Below are 17,266 nucleotides of genomic sequence, written 5' to 3' on the forward strand. Positions count from 1 at the left end.
GCCGCCGCCTCCTCCTCCATGACTGTTTACCCGGCTGCATTGTGGGAGTTTGACCTCCGCCGCCAACCGCCGCCTCAGCTCGCGCCGCCGCTGCCGCCGCTGCCGCCGCCGCTGCCGCCGCCGCCGCCGCCGCCGCGCACGCCATGGGAGCCGTGACTGACGGTGAGGCCGCCGCGGGGTGCGGGGACGCGGGGCAGCGCCGGGATCCGGGCCGTCCGGGGTGGGGGCTCCCGGGGCGGCGCGCGGCGGGGAGCCCGGGAGATGCAGTGTGCGGAAGGGGCCGCCTGGGGGGCATCCCGGGCCGGGCTGGGTCGGGCCCACCGGCAGTGCCGCGGGACCCCGCGAGCCCCGGAGCTGGGAGTACGGTGGAGCGAGGACCACCCGGAGCTGGGGACGGCCTCGAAAAAGATTAGGGGCGTCTGGAGGGCCGGTCGGGAAGTGTATCTGGGCGACTTACAAGGTAGGGCGCCCACAGGGGAGGAAGCCGGCGCCTTAGACCACGGCGACAAAAGGAGGGCATCTTGGGAAGGGTGGATTGGGAGTGATGGAGCCTGGACTGAGAGCAGAAATGAGGGGACATTTGGGGGAAGGATGCACTCGATGGACACTGGGAACCAGAACTTAAAAGGTAGCCACTGCGGTAGAAAGATCCCGGTGGCTTGGAGATAAGTGACCTGGTGACCAGTAGCTGCAGATACCAGTGGAAAGGCTGACATCCAGAAAATGGCACAGAGACAGGCCCAAATTTGAGAACTGGTCGAGGAAGTGCCTAGGTGTGGGATAGAAGAGGCCCCCTGGAACTTGGTGCAGGAATTTTAACCTTGTCTTGTTCCACTTTCATTTATTCCAGTAGGTATTTAGAAATCTTGAAAGCACTTGCTTTCCCCCTTTCCTTGAAGGATAAATAGGTGCCTTAGGACTGGAATTACGAGTGACCAACCACTTGTACAATTCCCAACATGATGAAAGAAATGAAAGATGGCAGATACTAATTAATTAGCTTGAACTTAGAAAACATTTGCAACCATGAATTTCAAGACCAGGGAAAGCCACTGAAAGGGGTATTTTTTTTGGTAGGGGGGGGTTAGGATTTGGATCCCCCACCCCCACCCCCTCAGGGTTTCTCTGGATAGCCTTGGCTGTCCTGGTCTAGACTACCTTTGTAGACCAGGCTGGCCTTGAACTCACAGAGATCCACCTACCTCTGCCTCTGGAGTACTGGGATTACAGGCGCCTGGGGTTTGGATTTTTTTGAGACAAGGTGGAGTCCTGGCTGTCTTGGAATGTGCTATGTAGATCAGCCTGGCCTGGAACTCAAATTACCTCTGCTTCTGCCTCCTTAGTGCTACAACTAAAGGTGGGTATCACCATATCAGGCCATTGAAAGTTTTAAAAATTATTGTGGTGTGATAAGATTTGCTTTTTTTTTTTTAATTAATTGGTGTATTTATTTGCAATACTGAGGGCAGAGCCTGTGGTCCTGTTCATTAGAAAACTGTTCCAGGGGCCGGGCGTGGTGGCGCACGCCTTTAATCCCAGCACTCGGGAGGCAGAGGCAGACGGATCGCTGTGAGTTCGAGGCTAGCCTGGTCTACAAAGCGAGTCTAGGACAGCCAAGGCTACACAGAGAGACCCTGTCTCAAAAAACTAAAAAAAAAAAAAAAAAAGAAAGAAAAGAAAACTGTTCCAACGTTTGCATCCTCATCTACACCCTGGACCCCAGAGTTGCATTTAAAACTCACAAACCCAGTCTACTCTGTGGAAAATATTGAGGGACTAGGAAGGAGATTGCTGAACTCTCCTCTTCACTGACATTTATATTTTACTTGCTGCATATGGTGCACAGAGTTCTAGCTATCTCCATTTTATAGATCAAACTGGTACCCAAAGAAATTAAGTAACTTGTCCAGAGTAAACCATGCCCACTGGCTCTACAGTTTTAGCTGTGTGTGTGTGTGTGTGTGTGTGTGTGTGTGTGTGTATGTGTGTGTGTGTGTGTGTGTTACCTGCATGTATGCTTGTGTACCATGTGTGTCTCCTGCCTGTAGAGTGCAGAAGGGTCCCCAGTACCATGGGACTGAAGGTAGAGGCAGTTGTGAACTGCTATGTAGGTACTGGGGATTGAGCCCAGTGCCTTTGGAAGAACAGCTGGACTGCTTAGGCCTCTTTGAGCCCAGCTAATATGTCTGATCTTAGCCCCTGCTGCAGTGGTGCTAGTGAAAGGTAATGGGCCCATTGATTGGTATGACAACACTCCAACTAAGGGGATTCCATGGGAGAACAGAGCTCATGTAGAACGTCAGGATGTGGGGTATCAGAGATCATCTTTGCATGGTGTTGTGCCTTGCTCCAGAGGGGTGGTGCATTTCATCAGGTGAGAAGGGAAGGAGTGATGGATTACAGGCTTACCACCTCGAGCCCCTATTCCTTGAAGGCCACAGGGACCCCCACTTTACAGCTACAAGCTTCTGGCCTTCTGGAGGTTACCTAGCTTCTTTGAGACTCAGTTTTGTTTTCTGTAAATGAAGATACTAATTCATAAAGTCTCAGAATGCTGTTTTGGAAATGAAATGCAGTAAAAGTTACAGGACTTTTTACTGAACCAAAGACGTACAATTGTTCAGTAAATATTTCTAAATACAGAAGTTGCTTTATTTACCTCTTTTCTACTTCCCTTTTGAGAACTGTATCTGTACTCTTTGCCCTTTCCTGCCTTGCTTTGCGGTAAGAAAATTGAACTGAAGTACTACTAAGTAAGCAATTAGCAAACATGAGGTGCTAGGTACAGAAGGAGGTGAAAGTGGTAAGATGCTGGAAGGTAGATGTCTGCAGTAGTGAGTGAGTGTGTGGGTTAGTAGGGCCTGCACTAAGCAAGCACTCTACCATTGAGCTAAGCTATATCCCTAGCACTGTCATTTATAGATGAGAAAATAGGTGGGGGGTCAGGGAAGTTAATGACTTAGTCAGGCAGCTCGTTCCTGGCAAAGCCTTTCCTGGGTTTGGGTCAACTGAAAACTAGTTAAGGTATATTATCACTGTTAGTTTAACAGGGTTTGGGCCAACTGAAAACTAGTTAAGGTACATCACTGTTATTCTAACAGATTTTATGTTGTAGGTGAGAATTTAAAGGGTCTTAAACTGTGTTGAACCCCTTTTGTAGTACAGGGAACATTAGATATGGTGCTATCGAGAGCAACAGATGGGAAGTGGGAAAATGGTTAAGATGTGGCTCTACATTCCATTTAATAGAGCCGTTTGGCTATAACCGCTTTTATAGACTTATACTTATTAAAATTTAAAGTGATTTTATTTAATATGCTCATAAACAATAGGACAGAATAATGGAACTATATAATAATGTAATTGTATATATTTTTTGGTGAAAGCAACAATAACACTGGTCATTTGTAAATGGAAGATAATAGCGCAGACTATATAGGGTTATTGCAAGGATACAGTGTGATAATTCATGTAAAGCACTTTGAAATTGAATAACTATATAATTTACTATCTAAGGCAGTACACATCTCAGTGAGAGGAAACCCGGTAGAAGGGGCAGCGGCTGCTGCTGCGTTGAATTCCAGTGGCCCAGTGTACATATTTTTGTTTACCGATGCCAGTCTGCTCCATTGGCTCTGGACTAGTTCAACTAGTAAGTAATTTCTCTTGAGCTAAGACAGTTTTTCAAAACAAAGCTTTATCCCTAAATTATACAATTGCCTAATCTTCCTGCTTTAGCTTCCTAAATCCTGGAGTTTTAGGCATGTCTAGCTTAAATTTTTTTTTCCCCACTTACTTTTGGTTTTACCATCAACAGCTTGTTTAAACTGGACATAAGTATCTTAAATGAGGGCAGCATTTATTTATCTGTCTCCCTTCTATGTATATTCTTAAGACTGTTAACCTTAAAAATCATGCTAATGATTTTAAAACCTCGTGAAGGGCAGGGACAGGAGTTCTGACATGCGGAATGCAACAAATGGGCCATATGTAATTCATCTTAATAACTCATGGGTGGTGGTAATGTAATGATAAATCTAATAGGAATTTATGTAAACATTATCTTTATTTGGTCATAGTTTCTCCTCAAATTATTATCAATAAAATAGTTTCTAAGCCTCCTTTGCTTGTTTGTTTTTATAGAATGGCTCCAAGGCCTGATGAGATTAGTGCAGGCAATCAGACTACTTACAGAAGGCACCAGCTATGGGAACGTGCAAGTCAGAAGTATTTTAGGTATGTTCAGTATAGACCTAAATTGTGAGATGCTGCTAAAAATAAAAAATTCTCATCTCATTTGTATTAGGAACTCTAAAAAAGAGGAGCTATTGGCAAACTGGAAATGTACCTTGTTAGAGAATGCTCCCACAAGGCATGTGAAGGTAGAGTAATTCTTGTCTAGTTTTCTAGGTACTAACTGTCCTTACAAAATTTAAGAAAGAATTCTGTGACCTTGATGTAAGTTTGAGAAAAACAATCACAACTGGGAAATTTTTTGAATACATAATATGTATCTGCATAGATACACAACTATATATATCTATACATAGAGATAAATATCTTAATTCACTCGGAACATTCTTAGGATGTTGCTTGCAAGTTGTGGGTTAAAATTTAACATGAAGAAAAGGATAATATATTTAGGGAGTTTGCTTTGGATAGGCATTGTGGCCTTTCACTTTTATTTTCAAGAGGCTTCTCAACAATCCTACAAACCAGAGATTTTTATTCTTATTTTATAGCTGAAGTTCTGTGTTGATCTCATGTACTCACACATAAAGCAAACTTGGGGTACACAACAAAAACCATTGTCTTCAAGTTTTGATTTCTGGGCCAGAGCTGTGAGGAAATGTGCTTAAAGAGGGATAGAAATGGAGTGTGAGGAGGGTGTGAGTCTGCCTGGATAGGAAGCCTCTCCAAGGCCAGACTAGTTTTACCACTTCCCACTCAAGCTGGCCTGTGGGTTCCTCACCCAAGTGTGCTTAGTCCTAACCTGCCTCCCAGTGCCTCTGAATCTCCTCCTATGGTCGGCCATGTAGTTCATAAGTGCACGTGACTTGGCAGCCTCCTGTCTAGGGACCTTGCTTGTGGCTTTTCCCAGTTGCATTCAATTTTTGTATATTGTCTTCCGTTTGCTCCTACTAGAAAGCTCACCTGTATGACTTAAACAGTTCAATTGCCTACCAACAAATCCTCCAGAAATATACCTGTGAATTAGCGTTTGTATTGTTGGAGCACCCTGTCTTCCTCCATCCTGTCTTCTGAGTCCTAAGGTGCCTGTTCCTCCACCTCTGCTGCAGCTCACAGCTTTCTGCCTGCTGGTGTGGCATGAACTGGGAGGACGTCAGCATTCTTTCCTTGTTAAACAGAATAGCTAGCAGATTTTGAATATTTTTCTGGTAAGCAAACCAAACTATACTTTCCCCTGCCTCTACTCTGTCCTCCACTTCCTGTTTTTTATTGTCCCCTCTTTTGATAAGCCTTTTCATTTGTTCTTTTATATCGTTACAGGGTAGCTATGCAAATGCGAGCAAATGTAAATTTGTATTTGAATGACAACATACTATACATTTCTTTGTCTTGTATCTTAATTTATCTCCATATCAAAATGTATTTCCTAAGCCAGGCTCCAGTGGCCCTTGGTGTACACCTTTAATCCCAGCACTCCAGAGGCAGAGGTAGGCAGATCTCTGAGTTCGAAGCCAGCCTGCTCTACAAAGCAAGTCCAGGACAGCCAAGGCTACATGGAGAAACCTTGTCTCAAAAAAACAAAGTATTTCCTCATTCCAGTGTGACAGTACTCCATCGTGTTCTTATAAAATTTAACTTGTTCACCCACTTAAAAACATCTGGGATGTGTTTTATCACCTCATTGTTAAGGTGTATAAATAATGTCATATTGCTTAATTCAACTATAGCGATATACCTGAGTGAAACCTATGTTAGAAATGTGAGAAATACTTATAAAGAGCCACTAAGATCCCACATCCTCTGATTGTTCCCAAAACTGTATGCCACCTCAGTAGTGCTATTGCTACTGGAAAAGTAAAAGACTTCCTATCCTCAGAATTGACTCTTACACCTTGTGCACAAATGCTCACACCTTTTGTACAAGTAACTTCTTGCCATGATAATAAAAATAAGTGCTAGTCATTGTTAGTGTTTAATTGAGGCAGTGCTCTTTAGAAGGCCTCTGTAGGTATCAGGAACCCAGTTTTAAACTATTGAAGTCAGGCTGGGTGTGGTAGCTCACGCCTTTAATCCCAGCATTCCAGGACAAAGGCAGAATGATCTCTGTGAGTTCAACACTGGTCTACATAATGAGTTCCAGGGCAGCCAAGACTACATAGAGAGACACTGCCTTAAAGGGGGGGAAAAGATCAATCATGGTGTCTCACACCTGTAACAGCAAGTAGGAGGCTGAGACAGAATTGCTGTGAGTTCCAAACTAGTCTGAGCTACCAAAGGAGATCTAGTTGGTTTGGGCTGTTGATTGGGCTTATGTTGCTTGTGGACATTTTCCAAGAACTTTACAAATAGAAGTACTATATTCATCTGTAAAGAAACACAGTGTGTAATTGGCATGATCACAAAGCATAGTTTAAATATTTTTAGTTGCCAGACTTAAGATAGCGGGTATGGTGGTAGTTAGTCCCTCTCTGTTCACTACTGCACTTACTCTGACATTCTAGGAGGAAGCCCCGACATCCAGGGAGAAGATAGGGCTTGAGAAGAATTGGGAAGAGAAGAGCAAAATGTCTGAACAGCATCAGTACTTCCAGATTATTGAACAAAATGGATGCCCTTTTTGTCTTATTTTAAAAATCAAAATTGTGGCCTGGAGACATGGCTCAACAGTTAAGGGCACTGTCTGTTCTTCCAGAGTTCAATTCCCAGCAACCACATGGTGGCTCATGGGATTTGATGCCCTCATCTGTCCTACATGCAAATAGAACACTTGTGTATATAAATATATTTTTTAAAAAGTCAAAGTTGTCATGCATGTTAGTTAGCACACACCTTCAGATTTACCATTTTACTTCGTCCAGTGCGTATGTGTGCATGAGCTCATGCACGCAGGAGTGTAGGCGCTGGAGGAGAATGGAGGTGAGAGCACCTGGAGGTAGGGGACAGGTGTGGCAGATTGTCAGACTCGGGTGCTGAGGACTGAACTGGGGGCCTCCGGAAGAGCAGTATGCATTCTTTTTTTTAAAATATATTTTATTAATTTATTCATATTACATCTCAGTTGTTATCCCAGCCCTTGTATTCTCCCGTTCCTCCCTCCCTCCCATTTTCCCCTTACTCCCCTCCCCTATGACTGTGACTGAGGGGGACCCTCTTCCCCCTGTATATGCTCATAGGGTATGCATTCTTAAGCACTGCGCTATCTCCAGCCCCCAGCCATGCCTTTCCTCTCAACACTTCACAGACTGAAGCAGACTGCTACATCTCAAATGCTGGGAGTGTGAAGCCATCATGGTCTCAAAATGTGTGTGTGAGCATGCATGTGCACACACCTGAGCCTGTGCTCATAGTAAATAAATAAATAATAAATAAATAGCTCTGTATTTTATTCTCTTTAAGGACTATGTTGTATTTATCTCAGTCTCTTCAAACTGTGTGGAATTAGAGCTTGAAAACAGTATTTTTAAAATAAAGTTAAGTGGTCAGGTGAATCGGTAGCTTGAGCAGCCTTTCAAAAAACCCATTGTGAATGTGTCTAAGGATGTCCTACACTGGGCCCATCTCCACTGCACCTGCTTTGAAACACTCGGGCATACGTACAGGTGCTGTTGTCAGGGACTTTGCTGTTGATTCATGCAGGCTCTCCAGGGATTATTCATCCTTTATATTTACATTCAAAACAATGTATTTCATTAAAAAGAAAATGAAAGCCCAGAAAAGAAACAAACAAGATAAAATGGTATCTAAGAAAATCATTTTCCTCTCTGTCTGTAGTCCACTTATTAGAAACAGTCTGTAATATTGTGCATTACCTGTGAATTCCTTCAGAGATATTCTCTGAATTCATGCATACATGTACACATGCACTTTTAAAAACATTTTTTATATACATTGAACAATACACTCTGCTTCTCAGAAGTTACTTTAATTATCTAAAGAGGTTGTTTTGGCTGGATCTTATGTGAGTGCATCATAATTTAACACGCCTCAGGGTTTGGGTTTGCAGTCTTTATACTACAAACAACACTGCTAAAAACATCTCTTTACACACCTGTAATCCCAGCCTCGGCTACAGGGTTTCAGAATAGGCTTTTTCGCTGTATAGAAAGATCCTGTCTCAAAGCTCAAAGGGAAAAACAAAATTCTAGGCTTGTGGGGAGGAAGATGTCCATTCCAAGCACTGTTAACTATATCCGTGCCCCTACATGTGTAGCAGTGTTTTAAGTACATCTTCTGAACATTGGTCGGCACTTTTATTACTGAGTTATGATCAGGTAGATGGAAGTGGTTTTTGCCATTTCCATTTGCCTTTCTGGGTATGGCCCAGCATTATTTAGTGCTAGAAAGAACAACAGCTCAGGACGGCCAAACAGGCTGGTTTGGACCCAATTTGTTCTACTCGTCATTTTGCGCTGCTTTTGTGTTCTATTTTCTTTTTGCTTTGGGGCAAAAATGAGACACCAAAATCAGGTATAGTGGCTCACACCTGTTGTTCTGCCATGTAAAAGGCAGAGGTTGCATAGTGAGTTCCAGGCCAGCCTGCACTGTCTTAAAAAAAAAAAAAAGACATTGTTCCTTTAGAACATTTAACAACCAAATTAGATTACTTCCTGAATCTGTCCCTTTTTCTCTGACCAGTCATTCTTGTAACTTGATACTGTTACTGCATGCTAGGAAACTTCCTTTCTCTTCTATTAGTGCCTCTCCCTTAGATAGAGATCTGTGCCATCCTGGCTCCCATTGGTTTGGACAGGTGTTTTTCAAAAGTGGTGCTTTTCACAGTTACTTAGCTTTTCTTCTCAACCCATAGAATGCCAGTTCTGTTGTTGTTTCAGTGAAAAGCTTGTATTCTTTATCCAGGGTGAACAAGGTCTTTATGAATCTGGGAGGTGGGAAGGGACTTTCAGAGTAGTTGCATACCTACCCTTAGCTGGGCTGAGATGAATCCTTTATTTGCATGGAGAGGAGTTCCAGGTACTAAGCTATGAGACTGTGAGAATTGCAGAGGTCGAGGATTGGTCCAGATTGCACCAGATGCAGGGACAGAACAGAGAGGGAGCAATCCTTACTCCTGCCAGTCTCAAGGCTGAGATTTTGGGACTTTGGATACTCCCAGCCTCTTTCTAGTTCCATGCCGGTTTCCCTGGTGCTGTGGTCCATGTGCCCCACAATTACAGACATCTGATTTCTCTGTGACTGCCAACTAACAAACTTACATTTTGGATATTACTTTACAGTTTAAAAAGAATACTTTCCTTTTTATTGCCTCATTAAATTCCTATGTTTTATTTAAAAGCTTAGTATTACATTCAACATTCTTTAAAGAGTATATATTTAAAACTAGGCAAAGATGTTGGGATACAAGGACAAATTTTAAAAGGTCTATTAAAATGCAGTGTCTAATTGAATCAGCACCTTAGTGACACTAATGCTCATAAATACCACAATTCCAATAAAACCACTGAAACATGCCTTTATATATAAATGGTCTCAAGAAAGAGTGGCAGAGAAAGAATATTTATTTTAAAAATCTAGGAGAAAGATAGACATTGAGTTGGCTCTAATAATGAAATTTCATTTTGTGTGTGTGTGTGATCTTTGTAGGAAGTTAAGATTTAGAGAAAATAGTTTTAACATGCAATATGTATTGAAAGAACATAGAGGTGTGTATCTGTTTCAGAAGATGAAGAAGCCCATCAGGCGGGGGAAAGTGAAAGTAATGGGAGGCAGAGGACTAAAGCACAATAAGACATTTTTTGCACAAGGAGTATACACTAGTAGAAATTAAGTCAAAACAGCAAACAAATGATTTTGTTAGTAAATATTTTGAGTAGCATAGTAACATGACAAAGTACAAAGTTTTTAAGCTAGAATCCCAATGCTGAGGGAAGCGCTTCACCTGGGACCTGGGCGCCTAGGACAGTGGCAGACATGCCATAGACAATCACTTAAAATTTACCATTTTACTCTCTTGCTGTGAAGTGGTGCCTCAACTGGTGGCATTAAATGTACTTAAAGTTCAGTACTTTTCCTTTGAATGAGCAAATGAGTAGTAATACTGGCTGTCTTGAGAGTTTGCCCAGAAACCAAATGTTGGCTTTAATTCTTGTTTACCCTTTCCCTCCAGACGAAGTCATCCGGAAGCGTCTCCTAATAGATGGCGATGGTGCTGGTGATGACCGCAGGATTAACCTCCTCGTGAAGAGCTTCATTAAGTGGTGCAACTCCGGATCCCAAGAAGAGGGGTACCTGTCTCCGTTGTAGTGTCCGCACCAGGGCCCTGGCGCAGCTTTACTAAGGCCATGTTAAACAGTGTCTAGTGCAGCCACTTCTTATCAATCAGAAGGTTTTTTTGTTCCTGTCCTTCTCTTTGGAAGCCTCCTTTATGTTTGTATAATATGCAAAAATCACAATAGTAAAAGAAATAAAGATTAAACTTGGACTTAATAATTAATTTGATTACTTTTAACGAATTAGTATTTGCTAAGTATCTCTAAGTGAAAGTTTAAGTTACTGCAAAACAATTACACATTAATTTTATGATTTTTTTTTCTGGGTTTACTTTCTGCTTAAGTGACTGTATAGAGTAGGAAAGTTGTAAGAACAGAATTCTGCAGAAAATTCTTAATCAAAATACTGTTACGGGTGATTTAAATAGTGAGACAAATTGTTTGGCCTGAGCCTACATTAATGAGAGCAGTAGTCTTATCTTGCCTTTGTAGCCAGAGCAGCTTATAAAGTCACATACATGGAGACTAGCAACGAAAATAGTGAAGGTGGATGTTCTAAGCTATTTTAAGTAAAACAAACAATTCTGTCAGAACTTGGCTTCATTTATCTTTTTTTATTCTTTCTCTCTTTCATCAGATATAGCCAGTACCAACGTATGCTGAGCACTCTGTCTCAGTGTGAATTTTCAATGGGCAAAACTTTGCTGGTGTATGATATGAATCTCAGAGAAATGGAAAATTATGAGAAAATATACAAAGAAATAGGTAAACATAATGTTTCTTTCTAGAATTATATTTTTGTGGTTTAAAGGAAAGCTATCTGATAATATTTGTATTGTAGTAAAACAGTATGAGTAATGAGAGTGGGAATAAAGGGTCTGTCGCTGTCAGCAGGCACAGTGTCGCGTAATAAGACGGAGCACTTTGTGTTGTAGATAGGTTTTAGAATGCCATTGTCTATTGTGTTACCAGTGGAACTTCTATTAAAAAACAAAGATTATACATTATAACTACCTTCTTAAAACCAACTTTTTGTATAGAATGTAGTATTGCTGGAGCACACGAAAAAATTGCAGAGTGTAAAAAGCAAATTCTTCAAGCAAAACGAATACGAAAAAATCGACAAGGTAAGATTTGAAGGATTTGGTGTACAAATAGCTTATTACTAACTACAGTTTCCATGGAGTTATTAATAGTGAAAGGTAAAATCTGCAACATGAGTCAGTTTATAAAAAATAATTAGCAATTATATTTACTCTTAAAACTCTTACTTAAATTAGAGAAGGAAAGGTATGCTGAAAAAGATTTCATTTGGCTGAATTTTATTGGTTGTGCAAGTATTTCTCGGTGTTTTCTACTATCTGTAGATCCTTTTCCCTAAGCAATATTACAGTGAATCCACAAAGGTTTATTGTGTGACAGGCTGAGGTATTTATTTGCTAGTTTAATGAAGTTACTTTTTTAAAAATGGAAAAGAATTTTAACCTTTTGTTATTTATAAAGCAAGCAACCATTACCCACAAAATTAACTAATAGAAAAGTTAAAGTTTAGAGGACAGCACGTTGGCCCAGTGGCAAAAGCAATTGCCACTAAGCATGGCTACCTGAGTGTGAGCCCCAAGATGCACATGGTAGAAGGAGAGAACTGAACCCGCCAGTAAGCCAAACTACTGCCACACGCATCAAAGTAAAAGTAAAGTAAATAAATGTAAACGTTTTCAAAGACAGGCTAAAGTTTAGTACTATTCTAATCTCTTAAGTTTGGATCTCCTTCATCTGTTTCATAAACTATTTGAAAATAATCTTAATTTTGTACATGTGTCTGTCCAAGTGCCTATAGAGACCAGAAGTGGCCATCTGACCCCTGGAGCTGAGGCAGTTTTAAGCTGCACATGAGTGCTGGGAACTGAATGTGGGTTCTGTTACACAGCAGTGTACACTCTTAAATGCTGAGCCATCTCTCCAGCCCCAAACATTTTTAATAGCAAGAACATTGTTTCTCACATTATTTAAGTTGGAAAAAGTAAAAATAAAGAGCAGTGTTTAAACTGTGAGTGGTAGTACTTGAACTCCATCGCTTGGCTACAGCTAGAGGGTTACAAAATCTAGGAGAGCCTGAGTCTCATGGAAACTTAACCTCCAGATGGATGGATGGATGGATGGGTGGGTGGGTGGATGCCACAACTATGACAGTGAGGTGACAAACTACACAGAAATAGAAAATGTTAGTTATTTGGTGATTGTGAGGATTTATGGCTTAGATTCATAGGATATAGGATTCATGAAACTGGTTTAGAAGGATGTGTTTTCCTCAGTTTGTTTGTCTGTTTGTTGTTTGTTTTGGTGAATGTGGTGAAAATCAGTTAATAAGATCCTTTTCCATATGAGGCATTTGGTAGTGCTACTACGTTCATCTATGCTGCTGCCAATCTCGTGTATTCTGTCCCATGAGTGGAAAACCAGAAGTGAGAGCTAGAATCCTGTTTGGAGCATAGCTGAAGTCACATATGATTGTGTTCATGACTGAGTTAAGGGAATTGACGGTGCTCTCCATCATCTTGTTGTTCTTTTGGTTTGGTTTGGTTTTTCTAGATAGGGTTTCTCTGTGTAACAGCCCTGGCTGTCCTGGAACTTGCTTTGTAAACCAGGCTAGCCTGGAACAGAGGTCCACTGACCTCTCCCTCAGCCTCCCGAGTGCTGGGAACAAAGGCATGTGCTACCACTTTTAGGAAAGTAAATAAGATTTATGTTTTATTTTGATAATCCAGATTCAAAAAGCTCCTTAATTAGCAAATATTTCCTTTTCTTTCAGAATATGATGCTTTGGCAAAAGTGATCCAGCATCACCCAGACAGGCATGAGACACTGAGGTAAGTTTTTCCTCAGAAATACCAGAAGAGGGTTTTTCACCACTAGCCTGTGTCCACAATGCTGGCGAGCTACGCCACATCCTTCAACACAGCATAGGTCAGAAGAAAGGGCATATTCTCAGTATTACATGTTCCCACACTGCCTGATTCAGTCCTTTTCTTTCTCCAGTGTTACTGCCTATAAGAATAAATGCATATATTTCATGGCTCAAAAGGAAATATGTATACTTTTGTTAAAGTTACTTTTATTCGTGTGATGTAATTGTTGCCTCTGAGGGCTGAGCTGCCTCTGTATGCTAACCTAGGCCTAGTCCTGGAAGCTTCTAGCTTCCACACAATCTAATCTAGGCGTAGAATGCTTTCATCCTCCAAGACATACTACTGGATAAGCTCACCCTTTCTAGCTCTTTTCTGAACTCTAGCTGGCTGGCTCAACTCAGCTGATCTGGCTCAAACTCCTCTCCAAGCTGACTAATTCAACCTGGCTTCTCTCAGTTTCTCACTGAATTGTTCTGCTTGGCCTCAACTAACTGTAGCAATCTGTTCTGATGTTCTGGCTCCTTCTCATTCTCTGGCTCATTCTGTATTTCTTTGTGTCTAACTTGTTTTCTCTTCAATCCCTCTCTGTAAAACTCTTTCAGTAAAACTGTCCCTGAATTCCATAAACTGAACTCCACAAACTTAGCTCCTCTGCACTGTCTCTCAACTTACTGACTCAACCAAACTGCCTAAACAGCGCTGACTATAATTCAGACATCTGCTTGACTCTGTCTGAGTGCTGGGATTAAAGGCATGTACCACCACTCCTGGACCTAAGCTTTTCTTTACCTGAAACTTGTTCTAGTCCAGGCTGGCCTTGAGCTCAGAGCTCTGCTTGCCTGTCTTCTGGGATTAAAGGTGTGTGTGTATTCCAGCTGGACCACACAGACCTAGAAGGTCTTTGGATGTGATCTCTTGCCAGAGCAGCCATGTTTTGTATTAAAATTCTTCTACATACTTATTTGATTGCTGTAACAGAACACTAAATAACAATACAGACAACTACCCTAGATACACTTCCACCCCGGAGGGGTTTGGGGGGTATCAGGGTGTTCAAAATAGGGTTTCTCTGTAGCCTTGAACTCAGAGATCTACCTGGCTCTGCCTCCTGGAGTGTTGGGATTAAAGCCACGCTCCACATGCTGGCTTAGACACATTTTTAAAACACCTCAAAACATAAATAATAAAAAAATGCACTTAATGAATTTCAAATTATTCCTGATACATATATCATTTATGAAAATTAGAAGCTCCCTCTCAAATGTTCTATACTGTGTGTTATTCAGAGATACAAACATGAATCTAAAAGTAATCACAGTGATGCAGTGGGTATCTGAGCAGGAAGTAGAGGAGAAGAGCAAGTATGGATGGAAGACTGCGAGTCAGGTTCGTAGACATTTGGAGTAATAGGCAGAGCTACTTTCTTTACTAAAAGAAAAACTTGGGATTGGTGTGACATGGGTTTTATTCTATGTAATTATGGTTTCTTGTTATTTTAAAATTTGTATCTAAAAGTATAGTTGTAATAAATATAGCACACTTTAGGAGATAGGAAATGGCCCTCAGTTTCAAAATCTTACCACAGGAGTGTTATATTCTTTCTCCTTTCATGCATGTGTATGTACCACTTGCATGCCTGGTGCCTGTGGAGGCCAGAAGAGGGCGTCAGATACCTGTGACTAAAGGTACCGACAGACAGCTGTGAGCCACATCCTTTGAAGGAGGAGCAAGTGCTCTTAAGTTCTGAGCCATCTCTCAAAACCTCTTTATTTTCAGAATATTACTTAGTAGCCAAAATATTAAATTTATAAATTTTCATCCCTTAAGTAGCAAAATATAACATTGTTTTTTTTTCCCCCTCCAGGGAGCTAGAGGCTCTGGGCAAAGAATTAGAGCATCTCTCACATATTAAAGAAAGCGTTGAAGATAAGGTATTTGAATATACGTGCTCGCTTCTATGTGTGTTTGTGTGTGTGGTGTGTATGTGTGTTTAAAGACAAACTTATATGTTTTCTTGTTAACACAGCTGGAATTGAGACGGAAACAATTTCACGTTCTTCTTAGTACTATCCACGAACTTCAGCAGACACTGGAGAGTAAGTAAAAAAAATTTCAAAATTACTGCTTACGAAGATTTTAAATGATTTGGGAATAGCTTGGTAAGAGAGTCTCTCCAGAATCCAGTGCTGTCCAGATGTCATCAGAAAACATTCATTCAACTTTCTGTATACATGCAAGTCATTGGTATGTAAGGCTGCAGGCATGCCTAGGAAATGCAGTACTTTGAAAAATTGAATACTTGGTCTTTCTTGTAACTATAACCAACTAAAATTTTCTGTGTTCTCTGATGTCTGATTGTTTAGAAGGAAAAAAACAAGACCTAGATTTTGGTTTGTTCGTTTGTTTTTAATGAAATCTATCACACAAATTGCACATTCTTAGTAATATGTAAGACTAGCCACATGCATCACATTTATTCCTCTCTGTGTGTGGGGGGGTGTTCAGGGGGAGGGAGTTGCACATATAACCCTGGCATGCGTATGGAGGCCAGAGGACAGGTAAAAGTCAGTTCTCTTTTTCCAGCACGTGGATCCCAGGAGCGAGCTTAGGTCATTAGCGTCAACAAGACTTGCCTTTGCCTGTTGAGCCCCATGGCTGGGCTCAAGTCAAGATTTTAAAACTGAACAATGATGCGAGCCATTTGCAGCCATAACTTGCCATTTTGCCATCTTGTTTTAAATGTATTTGCTAATAGGAAATAAAACCATTATCATGCATGTGCTAGGCACAAAATATAGGCAACATGGAATGAGGTTTGTATTGTTTTTTAAATTATTTGTATTACCTGTAGGCCCGGCTAGCGATCGATTAAGACACAGACACTTGTTATATTTTAAAATAGCTTTAGTTAGCCTGGGGCAGGGCAGATATCAATCCTCTAAATTACCTCCCATGGGATCCCTGCCTCGATCCCATGCCATCTGCTTCCAATAACTTTTATCAAGCTCTCAGCTATAATCCCATATACTTGTTAATGTTCTTTATCTGGGCTGTATTCTCCATCCACGCTGTCCATGTGCTTTTCCTCCATCTAACCCATGGTGGCCTTCCTCTCTTCACTTCAGGTCTTTCTCCTTCTCCTGGTGGAGATCCTTCTTCTTCCCAGTATTCCTCTCTCTTAGCCCCACCTATCTCCTTTGCCCTGCCCAGGTGGGATGGCTTTTTATTAAGCAAAAGGGGGGGTCACACAGACACCAAGCAGTAATTAGCATCAAAATACTTCAGACCATTCCCCCAGCAGGTTTGTGTCTTCTTTTTTGTTGTTGTTGTTGTTTGTTTGTTTGTTTGTTTTTTCCCAAGACAGGGTTTCTCTGTGTAGCTTTGGCTATCCTGGAGTCGCTTTGAAAACCAGGCTGGCCTTAAACTCACAGCGATCCACCTGCCTCTGCCTTCTGAGTGCTGGATTAAAAGGTGTTTGTATCTTATTAACTACAGATGATGACAAGCTGTCAGAGGTGGACGAAGCTCAAGAAAGCGCCATGGAAGCAGATCCTAAGCCATAGACAAGCTGTGTGTCGCCATCCCTAGGGATGGCAAATGGCTGCACGGGCTTCCTGGGCTCAGTGTGCTGTGCTTATGGGATATTTCAGCTTCAGCGGTGAAATGCTTTGCTTTTAAATATTAATTCTTGTCTTGTTTGTATTTCTTCACACAAAGGAAGAGTGTTCCATGTATGCATATATTTAAATGCATTTTTAGCCTTGTATGTAGAATTCAGCATCTGAAAACATTTAATAAAATGCCTCAAGTTTCATCTTTGTGTTCTTTCAAAACTTTAGGTAGCCAGTAACACTTGCCTTATTAAACCAGGTGAGTAGATTTCTGGAAGGTGTTAGCGCTTTAGAAGGAGTCCGTGAGTCGGCTTTAGAGCTTGGGTGT

The 17,266-nt window shown here is 41.3% G+C and overlaps 1 protein-coding gene across 1 annotated transcript; it reads left to right on the plus strand.

The window, feature by feature from the left end:
* Window positions 1–18: 18 nt before the first annotated feature.
* THOC7 (THO complex subunit 7) lies at window positions 19–17,141 on the plus strand (the record flags this gene model as incomplete). Its single annotated transcript, XM_084797151.1, is given in 9 exon segments — window positions 19–48; window positions 54–162; window positions 10,316–10,433; window positions 11,056–11,183; window positions 11,459–11,545; window positions 13,231–13,288; window positions 15,192–15,258; window positions 15,354–15,423; window positions 16,823–17,141. Coding segments are annotated over 9 exon segments (735 nt in total). The 3' UTR covers window positions 16,891–17,141.
* Window positions 17,142–17,266: the final 125 nt, after the last annotated feature.

The sequence above is a fragment of the Acomys minous genome (genome assembly GCF_964271855.1).
Source record: "Acomys minous genome assembly, chromosome: 9".
Classification (NCBI taxonomy): Eukaryota; Metazoa; Chordata; class Mammalia; order Rodentia; family Muridae; genus Acomys; species Acomys minous.